This window comes from Emys orbicularis, chromosome 12 (assembly GCF_028017835.1).
Source record: "Emys orbicularis isolate rEmyOrb1 chromosome 12, rEmyOrb1.hap1, whole genome shotgun sequence".
Taxonomy (NCBI): domain Eukaryota; kingdom Metazoa; phylum Chordata; order Testudines; family Emydidae; genus Emys; species Emys orbicularis.
Window position 1 is genome coordinate 19,471,445 of NC_088694.1, and position 11,181 is coordinate 19,482,625.

The window sequence follows — 11,181 nt, forward strand, 5'->3', positions numbered from 1 at the left end:
TGGGATTTAAGCATATGCTGACGTGCTTTCTGGTACTGTAAGTGCTTGCATATTCACGTAGCACTTTTTACACAAATGAACTGCACCTCAAGGTGATTTATAGACTAACAGCCTTGTTTTCAAACTGTTCTCTAGATGATGCTCGCAAATCCCTATCAATTACACTCTCCAAGTGTAAACCCACCAGAGCTGAACAAAATGTCTCGGCAAATATTTACTGTGAAAGTTAATGGGCCAGATCCTTACTTGGTGTACACTGATTTCAATTTACCTGGGGATCTACCTTCATGTTTTTACCAGTATTTGCACAATCACAAGGTCCATGGGCAGCTGCAGTTTTTGGCTGCAAGAAGATCTGGATTCTGCCCCCCACCCAGGGTGATACAACTCTTGAAGTTAGACCTAAAGTTACACCTCCTTGCACCAAGGCTGATTGAGGCCACTATATAGACAGGTGTGCAGTAGAAACCACTTTTCCTGGTGTAATGATTGGGGGGAGAATGACAGTTTCATAGCCAGAATGAGGCTCTTTTCACACAGTGCCAGGTTGGCATCACCGCTGCTGAAACTAGCCTTCCATCCACAGTGCGAGAGGATGCAACAGCTCCCCCGAACTGTCCTTCTGTCTCCCCCCAGGACACTTAGCTAATGCCAGTACGGAGCTGATGAAGCTGGACTACGAAGGGGAGCCCCAGCTGACTGAGCCATACCTTTCCAAACAGAAGAAACTCATGGTAAGACATCTACAGTAACACATGGGACTTTATTTCTAGGAGGGAGAGGGAGGATGGACCCCCAAAGAACCGTCAAGGGTGCCCATTGCTGGGGCCCTGATACTACTGAGAGACCGGGTCCATTCTAAAGTGCTGAATATTTCCTCCCAAGTCACCCTGATGTTGTGTCTGTACCACCTGGGGACTAGACTCCCAAGTGAGCTGAAACCACTAGTAGAGCCTTTCTTTCCCCTCACCCCTCTCTGGGGCTGGACTCACAATGGGGCATCCTGAATTTTACTGCAACTGGGATGCCAGCTGGGGCTTGTGTGGTCTCCAGGAAGCAGCTCCGTTATGTGAGCCCAAAGGGTGCTTCTCTGGCTGATCCAGTCAGATCTATGCTGAGCTGCTCTTACCGGGAAGTTGCTTCCTGGGGCCAAAGTGGCAAGAGCTCAGCTGTGCTAGTCTCACCTGGGAGGCCTCCACCCCTTGCTGAGCCGTGAGGAGCTGTGCTGCTGAGCTGGAAGCCACCTTGGGCTAGGAGTTGCTTTCTCTTAGCCAAAGCTAGTAGGAACTGTGCTGAGCTGGGCTAAAATGGAAGTCGCCTCCCCATGGTTGAGTAGGTGTCAGCAGGGGGTCACTTTTACATAGATGAATCTTCTCTCCAGAGTCTGGTGAACTCCTCCTGCAGCTGTTGAATAACTAGAATGACGAAGGGGTTTAGAAGGTGTTGTGTATGTTCTGCATTGCACCCTTTCTAGTGCCAAGAGCACCTGTGCAAGGAACATATGGTCTCAGGGCCACCCATTCAGTGTAAACCGGTGGCTTTTATCTAGGCCAAGATCCTGGAACACGACAATGTGAGCTACTTGAAGAAAATCCTTGGCGAGCTGGGAATGGTGCTAGACCAGATTGAGGCCGAGTTGGAGAAGAGGAAACTCGAGTATCAAGGTAGGCAGCTTTGTGAGGCGTTTTGTAAGGCACTGCTGAAACGTTGGCCCAGTACAGAGCAGTAGCTTTGCTGTGTCACAACAGTCACACCCTCTCATCCAGAGGTTACTGTGAGGCATTCCCTTCTCTTTACCATAGTCACCCTTATCCCTGAGGTGATATTGTTCTGATGCCTTGGGAGGCACCACCTGGGAAGTAACACCTGTGTGGTGCAGCACACAAAGGGTTAAGGGCTCCCTGCTGATCTCAGATGCCCGGGTTACATGGTTCCACACATCCCTCTCTCCCTATTTTCACTCCCCTCTGCTGGCTGCGTGATGACGCCTCATAATGAACCCCCCAAGAAACCAGATGAAAGTTCAGAGGCAGAGGAGTAATTGCACTCAACTGCTATGATGAAATGTCAGTGGTGTGGCTTGTCATTCGCCATTCAGATCGACTGCTCCACCCACCTCCCATCGAACATGCCTACAAGGGAAGCGAGGTTGTGGTGAGAGCTGCTTTGACATTACACAGTGACCCTGGAAAACGACAGAGCTGGGGTGGGGCAGAGGAACTTCTTCTGCTCCAGTTGTGGCTGAGTCCATTGCAAAGTAACAATAGTTTGTGTGTGAGGCCCAAAGAAGCTTGTGAGGAACTACGATCAGTGAAGCAACTTCAGGGAGGCCAGGAGCGTATCTGAAAACACCTGGAACAGTCCCACTTCTTGTGCAGTAGGAGGGGAACAAGGAATTCTGCTCAGATGCATTGAGTAGGGTTTGGAAATACACCGCTGCATTAGAAAGAGCTAAATAAACCTGTGCTCATGGGTTACACAGCAGAGCACTCTCTGCAAAGAGGGATTGAGCAGCCTTCGCTGCTCAGGCAGAGGGGGATTAAAGATAGGCCTTTTCCGCATAAACAAGACATTTCTCATAAGTGGCCTTGTCAGTGTATTTTAGCACTGGCCTGTGCAGGCTTTGGTGTATGGCTTTGTAAATCATCGGCGTTTGTTTAATTCAAGAAGCTTCTAGTCACTCCCAGTGACTCGTTTGTGAAATGCCTTGGGAATGGGGGCATCACACAAAAGGTCCAAAGTGATAGCATATTGTAAGCTAGTCAGGGCAAGTCAACACTACAAAATTAAGTTGACCTAAGTTACATCAACGTCCAGCCACTGCAGGAATTACATCGCTTTTGCATGTCCACACTACACTCCTTGTGTCAGCGGTGCATGTCCTCGCCGGGAGCTCTTGCGTCGATTTCTCAGTGCGGGGCATTGTGGGACAGCTTCTGAAAGACAGCAACAGTCGATGTAAGCAGCACAGTTTCTACACTGACACTCGGTCAACCTAACTACATTGACCTAAGCGCTACGTCTCTCACAGAGGTGGAGTTATTACGTCAGCATAGTGGGCGAGTTACACTGATGGGAGCTACATTTTAGTGTGGACGCTTACAGATCTAGGTCGACGTAAGCTGCCTTTCATCAACCTAACTCTGTAGAGTAAACCAGGCCTCAGTGCTTATGGTTGCAAACGGCAAAAAAAAAAAAAAAAAAGGGAGAAAAATATTCCCACTAACTATGGTTTGTAACCTATCACTTAAGGAGAGTGGCAGAAGAAATTCAGTAATGATAAGTGCAAAGTAATGCACATTGGAAAAAATCATCCCAAATATACATACAAAATGATGGGATCTAAATCAGCTGTTATCACTCCAGAAAGAGATCTTGGAGTCATCATAGAAGTTCTCTGAAAACATCCACTCAATGTGCAGCAGCAGTCAAAAAAGCTAAGAGAATGTTAGGAACCATTAGGAAAGGGATAGATGATAAAACAGAAAATATCATAATGCCATTATATAAATCCACTGTACACCCACACCTTGAATACTGCATGCAAATCTGGTCAGCCCATCTCAAAAAGGGCCCATCGCAGAAAAGGGCAATGAAGATGACTATGGGTATGGAACAGCTTCCATACGAGAAGAGATTAAAAGTGGGACTGTTCATTTTAGAAAGAAGACAACAAAGGGGGGATATGATAGAGGTACATAAAATCATGAAGGATATAAGAAGTGTTATTTACCCCTTCACATAACACAAGAACTAGAGGTCACCCGATGAAATTAATAGGCAGCAGGTTTAAAACAAACAAAAGGAAGTATTTCTTCATACAATGCACAGTCAACCTGTGGAACTCATTGCCAGGGGATGTTGTGAAGGCCAAAAGTATACCTTGGTTCAAAAAAGAATTAGATAAGTTCATGGAGGATAGGTCCATCCATGGCTCTTAGTTCCCGGTGTTCCTAAACCTCCAATTGCCAGAACCTGGGACTGGGCAACAGGGGATGAATCACACAAAATTACCCTACTCTGTTCATTTCCTCTGGGGCACGTGGCACTGGCCACTGTCAGAAGACACGGATACTGGGTTAGATGGACCATTGGTTGATCCAGTGTGGAAGTTCTTATGTTCTTAATGCATGTGCAATTGTACACCTAATATGCATGCAAAGTTTTTGTAAATGCACATTTATATTCTGGATTTTTGCGCGCACAATTGACCATTTATAAATCTCACTAATTATTTACATATACAAATGGGCAACTTTTGCATGCAATCAAGGAAATTGATTATGCAAATTAGGCCTGCAATTGCTCACAGGTATTTCTGATCATTATCACTGAATGTCTAGGGCCAGGGACAACAGGTTGATGGGGTGACATTTCCATTAAAAATAACAATAAATCTTTGTATTTCTATAGTGCTTTCCATTTAAGGATCCTAATGTGCTTCACAAATAACAACTGACTAAGGCTCATACCATCCCTTCCCCTGTGAGGTAGATCAGTATCCTTTTAGACAGGGACCCATGGAGAGATTAAGTGACTTTCCCAGAGTCACACAGCAAGTCAGTGTCAGGGCTGGGGCTAGAACCCAGACCTCCTGATTGCACATCCCATGCTCTGACCATCAGAAAGTACACATCCCAATTCATATACATCACTGGTCACACTGCAATTCCTGTGCTTTCCTTCTCTTCCATTTTGTCATTCTTCTCCCCTTGTGTTCTGATATTTATGTAGTACCCCAGTCTCCGGTGTCTGGGTTTCCAGAGGAGGCCGCTTCCTGAAAAGCAGGGTTATTCCCAAGGACACCAGCGATTCAGCTGTCCCTCAGTAAAGGCTTTGTAATGAGCACACAGGCCACAGCAGGAACCACCAGCATCTGACCAGCCACAGAGACTTTGGGACGGGGACATTACGGTCCCCCAGTTGTGCTGAAACTGACAGGAACATCAATGGAAAGCCCAGTGTGTTTGTGCTGCTCCCGGAGGGCAGGTATTTTATGGGTCCTACATAAAATGCCTGCAGAAGCCTGAAAGATTCAATTAACTCCCAATTACAGAGAGTGAAAGCCTGATGAAAAGAAAGCTATCAATTACCAGACCAGAGCAAAGCAGCCCAACAGGGCTTCTGCTCCGCCCCCTCCCCCCACCCCACAGGGACCCTGGCATGTGAGCAGAGAAAGATTCCATCTGGGACTGAGCTGCTGTACAACAGACAGGGAAACGACTTGCCGGGAATATGGGAAGCCCCTGGGGATTGCCACTCTGAACAGTCATCCCAAAGGTCAATGCTGCCAATGAAAGGAACAGATCCTCACTGATACTTAATAAAGGATTCATAGGAATCGCCCTTCTCTTAATAACCTTTAATCTTTTGTTTCCTTGTCCTGCCCCCTTCATTCTGTTAGCCACCCACTTTCATTGTCATGAGTACAATGGAGGCTATAAACTCTTTGGGGCAGGGACTGTCACTTCTGTGAAGCACCCAGCAGGCTCTCAGACACTATGCAATGAAAGTGGTTCTAAGCAGCGTGACAAGCAGGGCTGAGGGGGCTTGAAATTCGTGGGTTGCAGGTTTGGAACATATCTTGGAACTGGTTAGTCAAGCAACAATTCCTGCAGCCACCTCACTCTCCAGGGCAAGATAACTGGTTCTGGCTGTGATGGGAGTTGTGTCATTCCCAGTCAAAAGCAACATGGGGACTTAATAGCTATCAAGTTCAGGCCCAGCAAACCCCACAGGTGCGGGGATTATGGAAAGCCATGTAGTCACTGGAGTGAGTCTGTGCCTACCCTGCTAATCATGTCAGATAATACTCTCATTAACAGACACACTCACGCTTGGTACTAATTATGGTGCCCTCTGATGGGAGATTTCTGGGGCATGAAGCCAAGGGCCGCCGCTAATGTCACTCAAAGGCGCTTTGTTTCCTTCCCACTTAGACAGGGCTGGTCCCTATCTCCCGTTTCATAGCAGGAGGCACCCAAACTTTATCCAATTGGTGCCAACGATTTGACAACGGCCCACAAGCTGCATTGCAGCGGCCCTTATCTTCAGTCCAGAGCTGCAGCCACTGAGGCTACAGGGCCCGAAGCGCAGTGTTCCAGCTACCTGGCTGCTTGGATCCAGATGGGGCTTCACGGGCTGGGACCTGCCACCCTTTGGCCTAGAACAAACTGGGCTTCGGCCACCCTGCTCTGTACTAGAGACGGACCGACGTTGTGAAAAACCTCAATCTGAACTTCCACGCTATCTGGGGTGTTCAGGTTTGGCCCATTATAGACGTGGGCCTGAGTCTTGGGGTGAGATTGTCTCCCCCGTGGTGGCCTACAGTGCTGTAAAACCCCTTGTGCCAGTAGGCACCAGTGCTGTCACCTGCTCTGTGTGTCTGCCAAGCCAACAAAAACCAGGCCTTGCAATTAACATTAACTCTATTGCTGCAGCCTCTCAAAGCAGGCAGGCACCACTTGTTTGCAGCTCCTTGCCCAGGCAGTGCCATAAATTGTCTGTTTCTGCTCCACTCGCCTAATAATGAGCTTTCCAGAGCAGGGACTGTGTCTTCCCTACTCTCTGTAAAGTGCATGGACATTCACACTGCTAGAGATTGGGTTAATAATGCAATAACTAACAGCAATAATAAACGACTAGTAAGGTTTGATTCAGTGCATGCTTGTTTTTACACTACCGCAGAGGGGGCAGCATCTTCATCCCCAGATAGGGGAGCATACGCCAGTGGAGGGGGAGCTCACAAATCCCCCCCCCCCCCACCCGGGTATTGGTTTTCCCTTTCGTGGTTGGAACAAGGGGACATTTTCTCCAATGGCCCCGTTCAGGCTCAGGAAGGGTAAAGAGGGCAGAGATCAGGTTTCCTCTGAAGGGAAATACTAGGCTTCCCTTTGATCCACAGGAGCTCTCTCTCTGTCGTTAGCTCCAATGCTCTAATTTGTTCGGAAGGTGGAATCGGGCTGAGAGTCGCCCTCATTTAAATGTTTACCACAGAATCACGACGGTGCAGGAATAATTCAGGACACAGTCCTAGCCTGGAGTGCTTGCAAGGTGGGGAAGAACAAGCTAGGGATGGGGGGAGGGGGGTGTTCATGCCAAAGTAGGTTTGTTTTCTGACAAACAGAACTGTTAGTTAATGAGCAGATTGGACCTCACCCCATGCCATTGCCCTACATGCTCTGCAGGAACCCAGAGCTCTAGGAATACACAAAAACAGACAATGCGGCCTGTTCGGGGCTGGGTCTGCTCTTCTACTTAGCCTTTCCCTTTCTCCTATTGTCAGCCCTCTGGTACCTCCTCAGATTAGTGAGGACATGTAGGGTTTGCGGTATTTCAGAGATGACTGAGGCAGGTTTTAGGATAACTTACTTATTTACCTAACAACAAGAAATAGTTTACAAGTCAGCACAGCACAGATGCTGCTGTAATCTAGCCTGGCTTTATTCTCTTGTCTCCCTCTTCCTAAAAAAATCATCCCTGCATCTGTGCGCGAGTCCGTAGGAAGTGTGGCCTAGCATCATATCCTGCAGGGTGTGTGACAACTTTTAACCTCATACTAAAGCTCAACCTTTTATAGCAGAGGGTAGCTTCCCACATTACAGGCTAGGATCACTGGTTTGTCATCGCAGGTCTGTTCATGAGCACTCGTACCCTGCAAATCCTGGTTTGTTATTGTAGGGTTGCTCTTAAGTGCTCTGCTACACACACTGGTGTATTATTGTAGAGAGGCTCCCTGGCTCTGTACTGCACCCAATGGTTTTTTATTGGAAGGTTACTCATGCCCCAGCACTCAGAAGCACTAGAGATTTTGCCTGTTAATTAATTTTAGAAAAATGTATGAAGAGCATTTAACTTCCAATCATTTGCTCCCAAGGGTCAAACAATAAAGCTTCCCACAGCTACAGAACATAGCAAGGGATTCAGAGGGTCTAAAATCCTAAAGGGAGAGACAGAAACCCTGCCTAGACACCCCACCCCCTTCCCTCAGCTCTAATCCTTGCTCCTCTGTGAGTTTATGTAACCCCACTCTTAAGGGAATCAGCTGCTGTAACTAATAAGGCTCACCTGCTACTCTGCCGCTGGCCCTGCCAGTTAGCATGGTACAGGGATGGAAGGATGTTTGGGGAAGTGTTTTAACCCCCTCCTGGCCAGTGCCGATGCAGGAGTCCCTCCATCCCATCACAGACTCTCTTCGAGAGCATTTCTCCTGTGATATTATTGCTGAGGGTAGCCAGTGACTGGGAGCCTTTAACCCTTTGGTATCTGTTCCCATAGCCCATGTCAGCATTAAATATTGCCTCCCCCTGAAATCTGATTCCCATCACAGAAGTGCTGATAAATCTGGTGTCTTGGAATAGAGTTTCCACCAGAGGTCATGAGTTTAAAGAGGCAGGAGGTGCTCGTTAGTGGCAGCAGGAAAAGCTGGAGGTGCTGGATCAGCAGCTACGCTGAGTCCCACACTCTGTAAGAAATGTCTTGGATTCCCAAGTAGCTCTAAGGTCACTAATATAGAAAATGGGGAACAGTACTGGCCGTGACCCTGGGGCCTCCTTCATTTGTGAAACATCACACTATGTTCAACCAGCAGCCAAGGACAAAGGTAATTGCTGTCCCTGAGTGCATAGGGCAGCTGTTCATTTGGAGCTGGGACACTTACTAGGTCCCACTGAAGCCAAAGGGTGTTTTGACACTCACCTCACTGGAAGCAGGATAAGGAACCACCATCTATAACGAGCCCATAGAGAAGGTTCACGAGTAGTTCTAAATTCAGCAAGTTCTCACAGCCCTGCTTTTTTAGATTCCCCGGGGCCCAATTCAACTCCTTATAAACTCATTAGAGAAGATCAGCTTCTTAATGAACTCTAACTCTGCAGCGGTACTTAGAGCCTAATCCAAAACCTGCTGGAGTCAATGGAAAGCCTCCCCATTGCCTTCAATAGGCTTTGGACCAGGCCCCAATTTTCCAAACAGCAGCTTGTTCTCATCTTGTCTGTTTTTGTGGCTTAATTCTCCAGGGCAGAAGTGCGAACTCTGGCTCTGCGGATGCGTCTTTACCTTGGCCGACATCCTACTGGGAGCCACCCTGCACCGCCTCAAGTTTCTAGGACTGTCTAAGAAATACTGGGAAGATGGCAGCAGACCCAACCTACAGTCCTTCTTTGACAGGATACAAAAACGCTTTGCCTTCAGGAAAGTTTTGGGAGACATACACACCACCCTTCTCTCGGCCGTGGTACCCAATGCCTTCAGGCTTGTCAAACGGAAACCCCCCTCCTTCTTTGGAGCCTCCTTCCTTATGGGATCTCTGGGGGGAATGGGATATTTCGCTTATTGGTATTTAAAGAAAAAATACATCTAATGCTGGCTGTTTGGTGTTTAGTTTGGTGTCTCTGTGCTGTGTGAAATCACGATGAATCCTCAGTAACTGTAATGAAATTTGAAACAAGGTATGAATAATTATATTGTTGATGTAACATTCCATAGTTAGAAGTAGAAACTTATACCGCAAGGAAATAAGACACAAAAATAAGTCAACTTATAAATGGCTTTTTTTAGGGTTAAGTATTAAACGGTAGCGACCGGTGAGTGTCCTACTCGGGCACTTACTGGGCTTACACACCTGTCATGGAGTGAAACTGCCTTCAGAGCAGGCAAATTCCGGTGGAAGAGAGATGGCAACCCCGGAAAATTTTCAAACCCCAGGTTAAACTATGGGATTTGGATACTCTGTGCTGTACCTTTATGTTTTCAAAATGTACATTGGCCACATCACACATTTCACAGGTGCAAGTAGAGGGGCCGTTCTTCTTCTAGAAACTGTTTCACTCTTGTGATCTGGGGTCTTTCCTGGAAGCAGAGAGGACACAGCCAGTTGGGGGGTACAGTAGCCATTCAGGATCAAGGTGGAGTTGAATGATTTAATTATCCATTTTTTAAATTATTTCCATTAAATCAAATATTTTTAATGAGCTTCTCTTAGAATGTATCCACCTTCTACGCCTGCTTTTTTTTGTAATGTTTAACGCGTGTCTTTTACTAAGAACCACATTTATTTCTCAGTGATATCATTTTGACTTCCAGACTGAATTCTGTCTGACACAGATTTTTTTTTAGCCTCGCAGCTCTTTGCCTTGAATTTCCTTTCTGGATTTGCAAAACACCTTTCACCGACTGAGCTTCTTGGGACTCTGAAAAATGCAAGCGTTCTCAGAACTTTTCTGCACTTGCCTGAAGACGCTTTTGTTTTCTCTTCTGTTAGGGGCTCTTCTCAGTAATTTTCTCCCTGTGTATTTTCTTAGAGACACTTTGCACAGAATCACGTTTATCACTTTCTTGTGCCTTTTGCATGTTGGAAAGAATAATGGGTGTCACTGCTACTCATGCTTAGAAAACTACGAGATCCAGAATAAACCAGATGGGAGGCGTAACTGCTTTACATTTCTAAATGTGTTTAACATCAGTTGACTCTTATTTCAAAGTGGGTCAGTATTTGGAGGGACTGTCAGGTGGTTTGTGCTGTTTCCTTGCACAGTAAGGATTGATATAAAGCCCAAATGGAAGCAATATAACCTCCCTTTCAATCAAATCTTTCTAGCGAGATCTAAGCCTGTTAGAATTTCCTCTACCTAGTTTTCAGAGCTCCAAGTGATCACTGGCAAATAGCATTGCATCTCTAGATTTGGAAGCTAACAATGAACGCTGCACAAGTGCTAGGAATCACATTGTGCCTCGCCTCTGGTACAAAGTGGCAAAAGTAGTTTCTTTATGCATTTGTGAGACGTAGGATTTCACAGCAACGTCAGTGGTCCCCCACCCTGCGAGTCATGAAATCATGAAAAATTCACCAGAAACAAAATGAGGGACCAATGTGTACATTTTTGGACAAATGTGCAGGCAAAAATGCACAAACTTCCTCTGTATTTTCACAATCAGTTACACATACAGTTGAGCATGCAGTCACTCAGTTTGAGTGTGCAATCATTTGCACATAGATGAGGTACCCAATTCATGCACACATTTTTCCTAGATGTTAGACCCATATTTTTCAAAATGTGTGTGTATGCATGCATTGCTCCATTGGTACATGCAAAACCCTCATACCAGCATTTGTACATGCAACTTGGGCAATTGTACATGTCTATTTACATGACCAAATGGGTGTAATGTTTTATGGGTAAA

At 46.4% G+C, this 11,181-nt stretch overlaps 1 protein-coding gene across 5 annotated transcripts in view; it reads left to right on the plus strand.

Moving 5' to 3' along the window:
- The window catches only part of GDAP1L1 (ganglioside induced differentiation associated protein 1 like 1), a 31,577-nt gene extending 22,216 nt beyond the window's left edge, over nt 1-9,361 (plus strand). For 4 of the 5 annotated variants that reach the window (XM_065414723.1, XM_065414722.1, XM_065414724.1 and 1 more), the window contains 3 exons: nt 637-734; nt 1,550-1,664; nt 9,018-9,361. In XM_065414723.1, the coding sequence (XP_065270795.1) occupies nt 637-734; nt 1,550-1,664; nt 9,018-9,361 (557 nt within the window). The remainder of the gene's footprint in view (nt 1-636; nt 735-1,549; nt 1,665-9,017) is intronic. The other variant, XM_065414727.1, reaches the window with a different exon arrangement.
- The last annotated feature ends 1,820 nt before the right edge of the window (nt 9,362-11,181 follow it).